The sequence below is a fragment of the Polypterus senegalus genome, chromosome 4 (assembly GCF_016835505.1).
Source record: "Polypterus senegalus isolate Bchr_013 chromosome 4, ASM1683550v1, whole genome shotgun sequence".
Classification (NCBI taxonomy): Eukaryota; Metazoa; Chordata; class Cladistia; order Polypteriformes; family Polypteridae; genus Polypterus; species Polypterus senegalus.
In genome coordinates this window covers 133,329,826-133,346,777 of record NC_053157.1, presented here as the reverse complement: position 1 = coordinate 133,346,777, position 16,952 = coordinate 133,329,826, and the positions used below count along the sequence as shown (strand labels likewise).

At 40.0% G+C, this 16,952-nt stretch overlaps 1 protein-coding gene across 1 annotated transcript in view; it reads left to right on the top strand.

Annotated features, from left to right (window-relative positions):
* zmp:0000000660 (arf-GAP with Rho-GAP domain, ANK repeat and PH domain-containing protein 2) overlaps positions 1 to 16,952 on the top strand; it is a 446,729-nt gene that overhangs the window by 272,319 nt on the left and 157,458 nt on the right. The window contains exon 17 of the mRNA XM_039751270.1: positions 10,998 to 11,100. Within this exon, the coding sequence (XP_039607204.1) occupies positions 10,998 to 11,100 (103 nt within the window). The remainder of the gene's footprint in view (positions 1 to 10,997; positions 11,101 to 16,952) is intronic.

Below are 16,952 nucleotides of genomic sequence, written 5' to 3'. Positions count from 1 at the left end.
CTTTAATTACGATGTGATTTTAGAAACTGGTTAATTAAACAATTTTAAGATGAATTTTATGATGTTCTACTTTAATGACAAAATAAACTACGTGATTAAAGTGGAAATGTCGAGATTGAAGTGGACATTTCGTGCTTTTTCCCCACCGTGTGGCTTTTTTCTCTGTACCCTAATAAGCTTTCATATGACACTCAGACAGTGGGCTTACAACTCAGCTTTCCACGGCGACTTTGATATGTGACTTCTTTTTTATTTCCGGCACTGTGCGATTTTGTGGATGTGAGCTTTCATGTTTCTCCAACACGCTATGCCACTCGATCAACTTCCTTTTGTTGATTATACCACGGCTTATTTGAACAAATAGTATGTTTTTCCTTTGCCTCCACTTGGTATTCGCTGAAATTCTTATGTTTCCCCCCGTGCTTTTCCCATTGTCTTTTCACAGAAGGCTGCGCTTAAGGGCGATTTATATTGATTTGCATATTCAAATAGGCGTAATTCTGGGAGGATTTGGGTGTTACATAATGCGCGCACGAGCATTAGTTTTCACGCTGATCGGGATTTATGTAGCGGAAGAACGTGGAAGTTGGAGTACGCACAGATTCCTGCATCTGGATTTTTCTGTGCGTAAGCACATTTCGACTTTTGTGCTTACGCCATGTTATAGTGTGAGTTCTACACACGGCGTTATACATGAGGCCCCTGGTGTTCTTTCTCAATAGCTTCTAAAGGACTTGTTTAAAGAATCTGTCCTGGCAACAGCTCTCATTTAGACAGCTTTCTAGGCCTCCTTCACTGCTAGTTTCAACCTGCCATTTTTTAAGCTGTCACAGATTAAACCAACCACCCATTCAGGACAGATCTTTACAAGTTTTTAGTTGAACTCTGAAATTTTTGATGGACCTTTTGGTATTTATATACACTGATCAGCCACAACCACCATTAAAACCACCTGTCTAATATTGTGCAGATCTCCCTTGTGCAACCAAAACAGCTCTAACCCATCAAGGCATGGAAAACACAAGACATTAGCCCCAGATGCGTAAGTTGTAAGTTGGGGAAATTGTTTTGAGTGTCACATTGATTTTTCTAACAAATTGAACTGTTTGTCATGTTCCTCAAACCATTTCTTAATTATTTTTGCTGTGTGGTATGGCACATTACCCTCCTGAAAGATGCCACTGCCATCAGGGAATAATGTTTCCATGAACATGGTTGTGGTTTCCAATAGTCGTTAGGTAGGTTATACATGTCAAAGTAACATCCACACGAACACCAGTAGGCAAGGTTTCCGAGCAAAATATTGGGAGTACCATCTTATAATATTGGTTTATTCTCAAAATCCAGAACTTTATTTTGGTTAGTATAAGTAAGTGTACAGAAAATATGCCCTGTGATGTGATGTTCATTCCAGATATTTCATGATCATTTGTTGCGTGGGGTCAGGAAATGGGCAGCTATGTGGATAGTGGCAGTGAAAAAAGGGAACAGTATGATTTTTGCATCAGTAAACTAGGACACAAACAAGTATAAAGAGCTGGGCCACCACCTTGGTGACCCTGTATAACTGAATGAGAAAAAAATAAAGGAAATAAATGCAGAGTAGTCTTTTTTTAAGTCCAGAGTTCAAATAAGAAATAACTCGTGATGACCTAATTCTGGGTTATGAGTTCAAGTGGCAGGAAGGGGAGGATCCAGACAGATGGACACTGAAGTGATGTCAGAAATAAAATGGCTATCAGTCTACCATTCTACAGAGGGAGGAGAAGAGAAGGTATTAGTACACAGTGCCAACCCCTCTCCTGTGGGTAATCACCATCACCAAAGTCTTTAAGCTGTTTCCCATATATGCATTTGCATGACACATCGTAAATGGCCTAGACTGCTACTCTGTACAGGTAGGGTTCCAACACAACTACAGTAGGCTCCAGCTCCATATGACCTCTAACTGGATATGAAGGTTATAAAACAGATGTATGTCTTTGATAAAGGACCTTGTCAGTTTCCATATTCTTGTACATTTACTTTATGGTTCACATTTTTCTTGTCTTGATCAATAGAAATGGTCTTGATGATGCAATTACTTATAAGCAATACATAAAGGAAGCTTCAGAAATATTTAATAAATAGTAAAAATTGTGTTTAGTAGGTGAACTTTATTTTCTTTCCCATTAAGTTTCCTTCTGTGTGTTTTCATGAACTTTTAAATAGATTGTTATTTCAAAGAACTTACAGTTTTGAAAAATGCAAGAAGTACAATTTTCACATTGCACTGTGGACTGCCAATGATTATGTTTGCTTTAAATGGGGAAAGTTACTGTCTAATAGATTCCCCTTTCACTATATGGTGACTTTGACATATGGACTGATCCCAAGTTAGGTGCCAGGTGGAGACAAGCCTTTATACAGAGACTCTAATTATATCTTGTGCTTCAGTTATATATCTTAGAGTGTAAAAATAGAGACTGTTCTTAAAAAGAAAAACTGGAAGTTAGAGTTAAAGGAGGCCTTTGGGGAAAGTGGATGCAAACACTTATCAGTTTGCCTACTGTACAGGCAGTTGGCTAATTTAAAAATAGAATCTTTTATTACAGAAAAATGCAGGAAATTAATTGATTTGTGTACACCAATCCTGTTGCTCTTCTAAGAAACAAGCATTAAAAATCAAACATGTCTGCTGTTTATCCAAAAATGGTTGGATGTGAGTTGGGGTTGGGGCCAAATATTAACCATTGTTAACACATTATTTGTTCAACATTCAGTGAGTGCTTAATACGAATGTTAATGGATGTGTGTTTCTTGTTTGTTTTTATATTTTGACTTTGGCCATTATTGCACATACATCTGGAATTTGAATTTGTTGGCAACAAGGTTGTCTAATCCAAACCACAATGTTGTCAGTTTAACCTCCACTTCACTGTATGACCCTAGGAAAGTCATGTAAACCTGCCCATCCCCCAGTTAAGTAAAATATGCTATATATCTTTAACACAGCTACACTTACTACAGTATATGTCTCTACTTGTAAACTGCTTTGACATGAAAAATATAAAAGTATATATAAAATGTATAAAATTGCTTCTGATTGCAATGCTAATTCTCCATTGAAGAATTAAAAAACTGGAGGATATTGTTTGCTTTTTTGCTATTGCATTTGAATTATATAAAAAAGCATTCATAGGTACTTAAAATTTAGTAGACACATAAGGCTATTCACAGCTCCCCAAAGCCTGAATTATAATGGCTTGCTGTGCACGTATTGCAAAATTCCTTAAATATGACGTCCAATTTTTGCAATATGGAAAAACAGACTTTTTAGGATACTGTATATTTTGGAGCACTTCTTTATATACACGGAAAATTGCTACCAGATATAAAGAGCCAGATTCACAAAATAGGTTGGCTGTCTAAGCAGTTCACTGCTGTAACTGAGATAAGAAAATCCAAACTTAACATGTCTTTCAGGCAAGCGAATGCTGGTGCTAGTGGCTACCACTGCTTTGCTGGAGACTTGGTGTAGTTTTTATTTTATTAGTTAAGTTTATTTAATGAATCTGCTGTCTCTCATCTAGTTGATAGTATTTGCTATACTGTGTTGTTATCTGGCAGAGTTTTGTTTTCTTGGTTTTTAAGATACCTGAAAAATCCTGCTATCTCCTGCTGGAAACACAATGCAGATTAACAGAGTGCTTCTTTAGAGCATGTTTACCTGGATTATCCTGTTTTCATACTTCATCCAGTGGCATCATTTTTCCAATACATGGCAGCAGAATTTCATCAACTTCAGTTTCACCCCTTAGAGCTGCCATTAGTACTGTATCAGCACCTGGATATTCTCTGTCATTCTCATCGGAAATACATTCACCATGGGTCTCAATGGAACTTCATTTATCACGACCAAAAGCCGATACGAACTTTTTGTACTACTTTTTCTCAACCTTCACGGAGATCTGAATGGACTGTTTACCTTAATATGCTAGAGAACCTGGTGAGATTGGCTACCGTAACATCTGGAAAAAACAAACTTACCTTTGGGCCAAATATCTGAACAGAAACTGGTGTCTTTTAATGTCAGCTTAATTTTATCTAAATCAAACCCACTTCAGTCTATCTCATTTCACAGCCTTATGAATATTGGCTTAACTGTTTTCTCCAATGGAGTTGAAAACCTGCCCAGCAGCAACAATTTATTTACCCCACTACAGGTAACTTTGCTCCTTTAAAAGCCATTACAGTTTCTTTCATCAACTCTGCACCCCTGCTTTACCCTGGAATGACATCAACTTAAAGCTAAAGGTCACACTTGGAATACCTTTATACAAAGACAGGCCTTGCTGTCCATAAGAATATGTACGATGAACACATAATCTATTATTAGGATGTACTGTCTGCAGAAAAAAATACATGTTAGTAGTTAATTAAGTCTGGTGAAGAGAATACTAGGGCTTTATTTTATATTCCAAACAGCATTCTACGGCCACTTGACAATCTTCCATCTCAATTCAATTGAACTGATCAATGTAACTATTTTATGACCTTTTTTAAAAATTAAGGTTGGAAATATCTATCAGTTGACCTGTTTAGGAAACTGCACATGGAACATTTTATAATGCTTTTTTATCTAGTCTTAAACTCCCAATTATGGAGGAAATATCTGGTATTATTAGAAAATCTAAACCTTCTACCTGTCAGCTGGATCCACTTCATACTCATGTGGTTAAATCTGTTTGCCTTCTCTTTCTTAGTAATAACCTACATGATTTATTCTTCTGTTATCTCTAGTCTTGTTCCTTTATCTTTCAAAATGACTGTGATAACTCTAATTCTCAAGAAATCTGTTGCAGATCCCTACAACCTAAATAATTATCGTACAATTTTAAATTTGCCATTCCTTTCAAAAACACTCGCAGGTTCACTCTTCCCTCACTGATAATCATTTGTTTGAACAATTTCAGTCTGGTTTTCATCTGTTTCACAGTATAGAGACAGCTTTGGTCAACATCACCAAGGATCTGCTGATGGCAGCTGACTGGGCTGTTAACCGTACTTGTGCTCTTGATCTAAGCTCAGCCTTTGAAGCAATCTCTCATGATATTCTCCTATCGAGATTAGAATCAATTGGTATCATTGGCACTCTATATGACTGCTTTAAATCTTATCTCTAAGGTCATAATCAGTTTGTAAAGTTAAAAAATTTCAGATCAAAAGTTTTCCCAGCTGTTATCAGTGTACTCCAAGGTTCCATCTTAGGCCCCCTTCTATTTATTATTTACCTTGTGCCTCTTGGTCATATTTTTAGGAAATTTAATATTCATTTCCACTATTATGCTGATTACACCCAACTTTATCTATCTACTAAGCCTGATTCCACTCTTCCACCCTCTTCTCTCTTTGACTGCTTGAATGAAGTTAAATCATGGTTGTCTGCTAACTTTCTCAAATTAAACAGTGATTTAACAGATGTTCTTCTTGTAGGAACTGAAACTGTTTTGCCCAAATTTGACAATATTTCACTGACTATTGATAATTCTCTAATCTCTTCTTCCTCCCAGGTTAAGAGATTACGTATTATCCTCGACAGTAACTTAAAATGTAATAATAATAATATCACTCGGTCTGCATATTTCAGTCTAGGTAATATTAGCTGTGTACACTCGTTACTTACAGCTAATAGCACTGGTATTCTTGTACACACTCTTGTTATATCTCATATAGATTATTGTAATTCTATCCTCTCTGGTCTTCCTCTTAAACTCCAACTGGTTGAGAATGCTGCTGCTCGTATCATTACCAGAACCCCTTCCATAGAACACATTACTCATGTCCTTTTTCAGCTTCACTGGCTCCCTATTAACACTAGAATTACCAGAGCCAATGAAAAACACTCGTAAATCCGGCCCACCTTAAATCCCTTTGCACCTCTCCGTCAGCGTCTTTTGTCTTGTAAATGTGTCAATAAGCCCAAGCAGCAAGGAGCCTTCTATACCATCCCCCCACTGCCTCAGAACGGGAAAGACGTTCTCCCAGTTCCTGCCTTGATTGATTATCTGGGAGTGAGCAACCCAGAATTGGAAGGGGAAATAATTTGATGTGTGTTTTGTGTTATTGACAATGAATTCACTTGGTAAAAAAAAAAGATTTATTGTTTCTTGTTTGTTTGTGTCTCATACAAGCAGCGGCATTGCATAAAGTGATCAGAACACAGAAAAATAAAATAAGAAAATACCATTATTTTTCTGAAGAGCACAATAAATGGAACACCAACACTACGAACAAATACATTATAATAATAAGTTAGCCTTAAATTTGTTAAACCAAACCCTGAACAATATTCTTCTGATAAATTCCAATAGTGCATTTATTTATTTCTTGACTCATGTATCCTAAACTAAAAGTTAAATCATCTTATTATGTATTTTAATCAATTCTTGTTTGTTATGGTGCTAGAGAGCATAATGGTTATAAATAAAAGTATAAATTTCACCATACTCTGTAGATGTACTAGTAATAGTAGAAGTGAGTTTAAAAATATGTAATCCTACAGAACTATTGCACATAAATGAGCAGTGTGAATAAAGTCAGCATCAATCCAAACTGAAAATCCTGCTGTAAACTTTACTACTGTGTCAAGTCAAGTCAAGTTGGAGAGAAGGCACTGGTACAGTGTGTTGCCGCACCCACTACACGGTGAAACAACTTGGGATCCCTGTTTGCATCCCCCAGGCAGACACGCGGTCCAGTCCCGCCCTCCGGAAATAAACCTTTATCTGCCGCAACCAGGTGTTACGTGGGGGACCCCTTGGCCTGGTCCAGCCACTTGGGTCCCCAACAATGAGGATCTTACAAGCCGGATCACCCTCAGTGAAACACGGCACATGGCTGTAGTGCCGTAACTGACGCTCCCTCACAATGCAGGTAATATGCCTCATTCGGGACTCCATGAGCAACCGCTCATTTGACACAAAGTCAAACCAACGGTACTCAAGGATTTTCCAGAGAGACACAGTTCCAAAGGAGTCCAGTCTTCGTCTCAGATCACTGGATAGCGTCCATGTCTCACAACCATATAGCAAGACAGGAAGCACCAAGACTCTAAAGACTTGGACCTTTGTCCTTTTGCATAGATATCGGGAGCACCACACACCCCTTTTCCAGTGACCTCATGACCACCCCCCATGCTCTCCCAATCCGTCTACTGACTTCACAGGAAGAGTCAACAGAGACATGAATGTCACCGCCAAGGTAAGTAAACCTCTCAACAAGGTCAACACTCTCTCCGCAAACAGACACACTGCTAATGGCTGTGCCCAAGAGGTCATTAAAGGCCTGAATCTTGGTTTTTATCCAGGACACTTGCAAGCCCAGACACTCAGACTCCTCACTCAGTCTCTCGAGCGTCCTGATCATAGCTTCCATTGACTCCGCAAAGATCATAGCATCATCAGCAAAGTCAAAATCTGTGAGTCTTTCTTCACCAACAGATGCCCCACAGCCGCTGGACCCCACGACCTTGCCCAACACCCAGTCCATCCAAGCATTGAACAGAATAGGAGCAAGAACACTCCCCTGATGAACCCCAGAATCAACTGGGAAAAATGCAGAGGTCCTGCCTCCACTCTGCACAGCACTCACAGTACCAGTGTATAGGCCAGCCATGATATCCAGCAACCTCGAGGGGATCCCGTGAACCCTCAGAATTTTCCAAAGGGCAGCTCGATCAACTGAGTGGAATGCTTTGCGAAAATCGACAAAGGCTGCAAGGAAACTGCCAATATTTGTGTTTGCGCTCCATGAGAACCCTCAGTGCCAGGATGCGGTCGATGGTAGACTTAGGCGTAAAACCAGACTGTTCCGGTCGCTGGTAGGTGAGCAAGTGATCACAGATCCTATTGAGGACGACCCTAGCAAGGGCCTTACCCGGCACCGTGAACAGTGTTATCCCCCTGTAGTTGCTGCAATCCAGGCGATCACCCTTCCCTTTCCTGATAGGGACGGCAAGTCCTGTTTTCCAGTCAATTGGGATGATGCCAGTCTCCCAAATAGAAGTGAAGTTTGCTTGCAATGCCAGGAGGACAGCCTTACCACCAGCCTGGAGAAGTTCACTCCGGATACCACAGATCCCTGCAGCCTTCGAATTGGTTTACCACCTGTGCAATCTCAGTGAGATTGGGTGGCTCACAGCTAATTGGACGATCAGCCTCAAGAACCATGGATCCAGAGATATCCAACGTCCTAGCCGGAGGATCAGCTTTGAACAACAGCTCAGCAGGTCACAACTGCAGTGTCATCCATAAGGACCGTTCCATCAGCTGCCCTGACTGCGACTCTCCAAGGAACAGATTCAGATGTGCGTAATGCTTCGATTCCTCTGTAAGCAGGACGTGGGTCGCTAGACCACAGATGGTGTGTCACGTGCTCACAGATTCCTGTAACAAATGCCTCTTTATCTGCCCTCAGAGCCCTCACAGCCGTCCTTCTCAGTTCCCGGTACAGACGAGAGTTGCCATTGAGCCGTGCACTGCGACTCCTCTTGATGATATCCAGGGTGCCATGCGAGATGAAACAGCTCATTCTGGGAACCCTGGTAACACCAACACAACCCTCAGCAACCTTCAGGGTCTTGTCACGGATGTCTCCCTTGCTGAGACATCACTCAACATAGTCCGAGCATACACTGAGACAACAGACAAGGTACCCAGAGAGTGCCATAATCTGAGTCTCATAATACGCTCGCTGAAAGGAGTGACATCGGACACCATTGGAGGTGTAAAAGGTGTATCCACCTACAGAGATCTGGCCACTGCCTGGTCTGTGCACCTCAGAGAGTGCCGCGACTGAAATGCGGAGTTTATGCAGCTCCTCTGACAGCAGAGGAAGATGATTATCTTGCTGGAGAGACAAGACATTCCATGCACCCACCTGTATGGGCTGCCTCAAATTGGGACCCGAGTGTTGCCGTGCAGCGGGCGACGCCTCAACACCACATCAGTTCCGATCCTCAACAGGCCCGACCCTGTTGGCTCTCCAACGGTTTCGACTCTTCCGGAGATGGGGCCGTGTGTGAGTTTAAAAACTAAATCAGCACTGGAATGAGAATTTTAAATTGTAATCACAATTGTGACTATTGCAGATGTGAACACACAGTAAGATCAAAATGCTGTATAACATGGATATTTTCAAGCACAAGTTGAACATCACTAAACCTGCTGCCTGTAATCCAGTACCACCACTAATTCAAACATAATATCCTGAATCTGTTAGGATGATTTCTTTTTGTTTTACACACAAGGCTGTATTAATAAGTATACCTGTATATGCATGGTAAAATCAGTTGCATTTTATTACTTTTCTGTTGTAGCAAACCCTCTGTTGTCATCATGTACACAAACCTAAATGATTATGCTTATTGGTGTGTAAAATAATGAGAATTAAACAATAAAATAGGTCCCAAGTTGGATATACTTGGCTCAATAACATAATGAAGGTTCTGGTGCATATTGATGACTCTGGTGGTTATAAAAAGTAATAGTGTTGCTGAAGTCTTCTAGTAATGCATCATGTTGAGTAGGTGTTAGCAGTGTCCTCATAAATGTTCAAGTCGCAATTACAAAAATAACTGTAAACAGTATTACTAACATTGGTAGTGGCAGAGGGAGATAGGTGCATGGAATAAGTCTGGGGTTGGCAGCTTTACAACTGTGGATGCAGCACAGCTTTGCTCAGTATTTTCAGATACATGTGAACAACCATGCCCTCCACAGGTGATATACCAATCTGATAGATTTGTATTATGCACAATGAATCAATTGCCTTGCTATTAGTAGAAGATGCTATACTGTTAGCTTTCAAAACTGGCCTAAATCATCCTTAATATGATGAAATTTTCTAATCATGCCCCTAAATGTATACTTGCTGTGCTAAGCTAATTGAATAGTTTCATGTCATATATTTTATTTTACTCTGCATCAGCTTCTCTATAGCCCATTACTTCCGTGGACTTTTACCATTTATGGGAAATGTAATATATAAAATACAAATAGGCTATCCAACCTGAAAATTAAATGTTTCGTCTTTAGCCTTTCTAAGTTTTCACTGCATGTGTTTAATCAATCATTTCTTATCATACGCGGCAGATGGCTGTGGCCCTTTCCTGGCCTGGACATCTCTCTGATGGAAGGACCGGAGGGGACAGCATTTGCGAGGCATTTGGGATGCTAGAGTGCAGACCTACTGGGTGGCTGTGGCACCATGGATTCCCACTGGGCTCGCTGGCAGTTGGAGTTTGGTGCAGCCCTGTTGGGTTACGTGGGGGATGCCGTGGGGAGCTGCAGAGCCTTATCTTGAACTTCCATCACACCCAGGAGTGATTCCAGGTAATGCTAATAAACCACCTGGAGCACTTCCAGGAGCAACATGAAAGAGGTTGCCTCCCTGCATTCGGAGAGCCAGATTCGGGAGGAGGTGGACGAAGCTTCCTGGGAGAGGAGTGGAGGCGGAAGAGAAGAGGAAAAGAAAAGGACTGTGCTATTATTTGGTGCTTGGTTGTGCTGTGCTGTAGGGAGTGAAGTAAAAGCGAAGCTAACGTGAATAAAACGTGTGTACTGGACTTGAACTTGTGTCTGGCTGTCTGTGTCAGGTAGGGTGGCTGGTACACCCCCTGGTGGTCCATACATATTAAACTTGTAGTTGTAAATGAAAAATATGGCAAAGGAAAATGTTTAACCCAGTTTTCATTATATTTAGACCCAAGAAGAACCCAATTTAACTAATAGACCAATACACATAATTTTTTTTTCATATCTAATGATGATGAATGTTGATAATCCTGCCATCATTAGGGAAATAAGGCAAAGTATATTCTATGTGCAATTTTTCTTTTGTATAAGATTTTTGATTATTTTAGAAATAAAAATATTTGATTTTGTAAACAGTAACAGGATACATTTTGCATCTTTACATTCTAGTTTTCATAGAATTTGTTTTCCTTGTTGTTCTAGGGCTGTCTTTACCTTTGAGATATATCTGCAGTCTGAAAGAGTCTTTCTGTTTGGAGCAGAAACTGTACAATCTCAGCATGACTGGGTGTGGGCAATAAGCAAGGTAATGTCAATTACATGACCTGCACATATGAATAGGTAAAATTGTTAAAGCTGTTTCACTGGACAAAGGTTAATGTAATGTACATAATCATAAGAGTTTCATCAAGAAACTATATTTTGCTTTCACTGTTCTTCTGTTAGATTGGCAATGATAAATTATGCCATTATTTGTCTGAGATACTTGTGGTTTGCATTTCATGTATTGTGTGCCTTGAGTTCAATGCAAATATATTCTTTGTAACTAGAAACCTGCCGGCAAGTTTGACCAAGGTTGTGAAGTTTAGGACAATATCCCTCATTAATTTACATTAAATAAACATAACTTAGAGTTATAAACAATACAAATCTAACATATGCATTTTAAAATGAAGAGACACACTCTTTAATGTAGATTTTGACCATATTCTTTTTGATTTAATATTTCTTCTGCATTTTTATTTTGCAGAGGTTTAAGCCCTGTATTATTGTAATGTTGGTACAGTAGTTAGCATTGTGACTTCATAGTTTCAAGTACTGTGTTCAATTAGCCTAGTCACTGCCCATCTGTGCTTTGAAATCACAGTGATCTTTTTTATTTAACATATATACTGTATATGCCCATTTTCTGGATAAAATGCTTTTTGATTTTTAATGTTTCAATTTAATGAGTGAATTTTTGGTTAATAACTTTGAGAACTGTCGAGCCAATTTTGTAACATGTGGACTGTGTCTGTTGGTGATATGCTATAACTCATCAATATTTCTTGGGAAATTTACACAAAATTTATCATAGCGGCGGCATGGTGGCGCCGTGGTAGCGCTGCTGCCTGCAAGTAAGGAGACCTGGGTTTACTTCCTGGGTCCTCCCTACATGGAGTTTGCATGTTCTCCCTGTGTCTGTGTGGGTTTCCTTCCATAATCCAAAAACATGCAGGTTAGGTGCATTGGCGATCCAAAATTGCCCCTAGTTTGTGCTTGGTGTATGAGTTTATGTGTGTGCCCTGCCCAGGGTTTGTTCCTGTATTGGCTCCAGCAGACCCCCATGATCCTGTGTTAGGATATAGCGGGTTGGATAATGGATGGATAGATATATCATAGCCCATGCTATAGAGTTTATGTTCACAAAACCTTTAAATAATTAACACCAAGACTATGTACTATTAAAAAATATCTTTAAAGGAATGTTACTGCATGCCACAGACTTTGCTATGTGTTACAAGTAAACATGTCAATGGACTATTTTTATTATCACCCAAATCTGTCACCTCATAAGACAATGAATTTTCTTTATTCAGCCTCTGTTAAACTGATCTTCACTATACCTAATTTATCAAAAGGAGGTTTCCTAACTTGAATAACATTCTCCAACACCTTTCAATTATTTGCAGTACAAATGAGAGACATAATGCCCTCAACCTCAGTATGTCCTATGTTTCCCTTGGATCTCCAGATCTTGAGTCATCCCTGATAGAGATCCCATTTTAATTAGATTTACCAAACCACTTCACCTGGCTACCCTTAATTCTGAGGAGCAATTTGACTACTCTGTAGGCCTTCTGTGTTATTCAGTTTCTCATCATGTAATGGAGGTTGAGCCCATCTGTGCAAAAATATCATAATAGTTTATTACATCCATTCCCTTTATTTGTCACAAACCAAAACTTGAGACCATCACAGAGGAAGTGTATAGACATCTTCCAGTAAATAAAGAGTTTTGTGATTTAGTGCCTGCCTTACTTACACCTTATGGTACCATACTGCAGTCATGACTCTTATCCGTTTTAGCCTCTTTGTTCATTAATAAAACTGTAAAGTACTTACACTACTCCTTATCTTAGAGGAAACCACTGTTTTCAGGAAGAGGTTCCTGACCATAGATTTGAAGGTGACAACTAACTTATCAAAAGTGTCATGTTCAGCTGTAAACTGCTCAAGTATACACCAGATATCACAGTCATTTGAGGCACAATGGACAACATTCTCAAGGCGGAGTGGTGGTTCTGAGGCCAGGGATCTGCACTGGCAATCGGAAGGTGGCCTGTTCGAATCCCGTAAATGCCAAAAGGGACTCTGCTCTGTTGGGCCCTTGAGCACGGCTCTTAACCTGCAATTGCTGAGCGTTTTGAGTAGTGAGAAAAGTGCTATATAAATGCAAAAAATTATTATTATTATTAATATGTTGCAAAAATGTGATTTCTTGGTTTGTAGGATGGGTACTTTCTGACTTTGGTCTGTGCCTTTATATCTGGCCCTTGAAAAACATTGAAATAGATAAGACAAAAAATATGTTGACCTGCCTCCTCTTTAACCCTTTTAGGGCTAATTTTGTTTTGTTTCTTTTCTCTCAGGGCTGAATATTTTTCCAAAAACTAACTCTTTTTAAAAAAGAACACAAAGCAATGGTTTAACATATCAAATCAACAAAAAATATTTATTTTTGATGTTACTGCTTTGCATGTTGTATGAGCCTGCATACTATATGATTTCACAAATCACTCAAAGCAGCCAATTGCATGCATTGCCACATTGCACTGCTTACAATATGTGTTGCACTGGTGCCTCCTTTTCAGGTGTCTGTTGCTGTATACAACACAGTCAGGTTTGTATTTTTTGTCCTCATATGTTGCAGGAAAGTCACCCGTTTGACATCGTGCCATGCCAATTCCACGAAGTTATCTGCCCGCATGAAAACCGTAAAGTCACCTCTTTTCATCTTCAGCCTGTCTGGCTTCCACTGTGAAGGCATGTGTCTCCTGTTCACCCTCACTGTGCCACAAGCTCCAATTCCGATGCTCTGTAGCTCCATGAAAAATTCTTGTGATGTATAAAAATTGTCCATGTACACAACATGACCCAATGTTCATAGCCCTGAAGCAGCTCCAACACAACCTGACTTGTCATGGGACAGTTCCCTCTTTGAAAGGAATACTTTTCTGTTTATGTAATTATTTTCAGGCAAAAACCAGTGTTTGCTTCTGCCAGTACAAAATCCTTTATGCCATACTTTGTGGGCTTGTCTGGAATATATTGTAGGAAAAAAAGGCTTCCTTGTATTTTATCATAGATTTATCCACAGATAAATCATGGCCAGTCTGATAAAATGTTTTTTATGTTGGTTCCACAATGTCAAGCAGGGGCTGAACTTTATACATGGGGTTATAGCCTAGCTCACCCCTTGGGATAGGAGCACGTACCTATCACGTGGCATAACCTGTCCAAAGCCAACAGGGGACAAAGCACGTTTGGACCAATTCTCCCTGAAGTTATATCGCCAGTCTAGTCCCATCTCTATTTGTTGAGGGTTTCCACTTTGAACAACGAGAATGCGGTGCAAGTGCATCCCACAAGTCAAAAAATTGCTCTGCATACCTGTTTGTCTTGTCTGACAGTAGCTGAAAAGCAGCCTCAGGAAAAATACAGATTGAAGTAGTTCAGTGACTGGTAATCTGTCGTGTCCAACAGCAAGCCATGCCGTCTTGTGAAGTCCAGTAGCCAGTTTGGCTCCCACGGATCAATGTCTGGGTATTTCTACCATGCGATCGTTGCCGTAGGCGCATCGGCATCTGATCAGCTGGGGCAGCATCGGCTGGTGTCCGATCAGCTGATGCTGGCTCCTCACTCTCCTGCTCGATCTCCTGATCACTGTCAACAAAATCAGATTCTGAAAAATCAAGAGTCCGACTCTGCGATAATGCGCAAAACATCGTCTGCTGAGTATTTTCTTTTCTGCACTCACTTCACTCCCTCATGAGATGTCGATGCCATCTTGCTTTTGTTTACATTTGTTTACATTTTGTAACTCATGCATACGCAATGATTAGATGCCGAGTCAATGAGTTTAACATTCCTCGAAGCAGAGAGGGAATGCCTGTGGCATAACAGTGAGTTTTGTTGCCATTAAAAGCTGATTGTCACCATTACCTCTGGATGTCGACTTTTGTCGATACGCCCTCAAGCCCTCTTGTCAACAAAAGTCGACACCCTCCCTAAAAGAGTTAAGTGGATTTTTTTTAATGGTAAATGGTGTGTACTGTGATGGTGTGGGTTTTGCTCCATGCTCCCGCTTCTCTTCAAGGAGACTCTCGAACCCAACACCGTTGATAATGTAACTTGATGAGCTTATCAATGAGAACAACAAATGAAGCAAGGAGAAAGGTGCAAAAGTGCAGAAATGCTTTTATTACAACAAAGCTTAGTGTCCAAATAAAAGTGCAGTGCATCAAAATATCAATAAATAATCCATACAAAAAAAAAGGTAAAATCCAAACGTTTAAAACAAGGCTAAAACAAGATTAAAATCTTGTAGCAGACATTGGGGTCACACCAGCCAAGTCCAGCTCCCTACCAGTCTCTCCAGCGTACCACAGGCATGCTCAGCGGGAGAGACTTCAGCCACTATGGTCCTCACACCACCGACCCCCGTCTTGGCATCATCTGTCAATGTCTATCAGACCACTCGGGGTCGGTTGTCCTCCCGTCTTCGTTCTCGCACTTGTAGCCGTCCCTCAAATCCCTAGGGCGGACTCCTCCACAATCATACCCACTCTCCCATTCAGTGGGCATGATCCGTCCCTTGAGTGCCAACCCTTCACTCCATCAGGGACCCATGACCGCACTGACCACTTTTTTACTGCTGGCTAGCTGGCTGGCTCGTCCACTTCCTTTCACCCCCAATACTGCTCTCACTCTCTAAGCCTTTTTTCTTTCAGTTTCTTTCCTTACTGTTCCCTTCCTCTTTATGCCGGCCCTTTCTTATACTTCTTGTAGTAATTCTCTGTAGTTTCACCAAACACCAAATGTTCACAATTCTTTATTATTAGCACAGCTGCACAATTCTTGTACTGATGGGCCCTTTCAGCTAGCCTTCATACACTGAATTGAATGCTTCTTTTCTAGCTTGCCACTGGTGTTTACAAGTAGGCCATAGGTGTGCTTATATGATAATGACCAATTTATGGTTACATTTTTAGATTAAATTAGATAAACTGTAGTAATCCCATGGGGGAATTTAAATGCATACAGCAGCAGAAACATGAAAAACAGAACATAGACTCACAGAACAGATAATTCATCCAATCAGTCATCAATCAATAAACTTAATAAGTACATCTGGGTGGAAGCACTGAAATGTCTGATAGCAGTGGAAACCAACTACTATGGTCTGCAGTAGAATCCTTTCTCAAATGGCTGCTCCTTCTAAACATTCAGAGAATTTTCTCATTACGTATTTGCAACTTCTGCCTAGGTCTCTGTCTATTTTAGCTAACAACTGATTGTCCACCTTTGACTGAAGGTATACTCATGAGCAGTCTTGTGTTCGAAAATGGTATTTGTTGTGAAAATACCTAGCACAAAAATCCAAAAGAACTTTATTATTTATATTGTGATCAAGCAATCTGGTCCTCTCAACCACACCCCTCCAAGTATTTCTATAATTTCTGAATGGAACGTCGACACTTCCCAGTATCACAACAGAGTGATAAGATGGCTTAAATTAAAACTTAGAACATACTATATCCACAAAGTTGAACACTCTTAAATAATCACACTATCAAATGTATTCACTAAAGCATTATCAGTGTTTTTCTCTGTATGTGCTGAAATCATAGTGAGATAATCCTCCTCTACTAATATAAACTATAATGCACCATCCTTGGTGTTTTTGAGTAATCTAATCACCTTTCTGGAAACTATTCTGTGGAGAAACTGCACAGCAGGTTAGCGTTTTATCCAAAACTTTGATTACCATCGTGCACATAAGTTTTCACTCTTTTCATCTCTACTAGAGAAATTATATTCTTATCATACATCTCACATATTTTATTCCTCGTTTAATAAATCTGGATCTGTCATACACATCCTTGTCACTTAAAT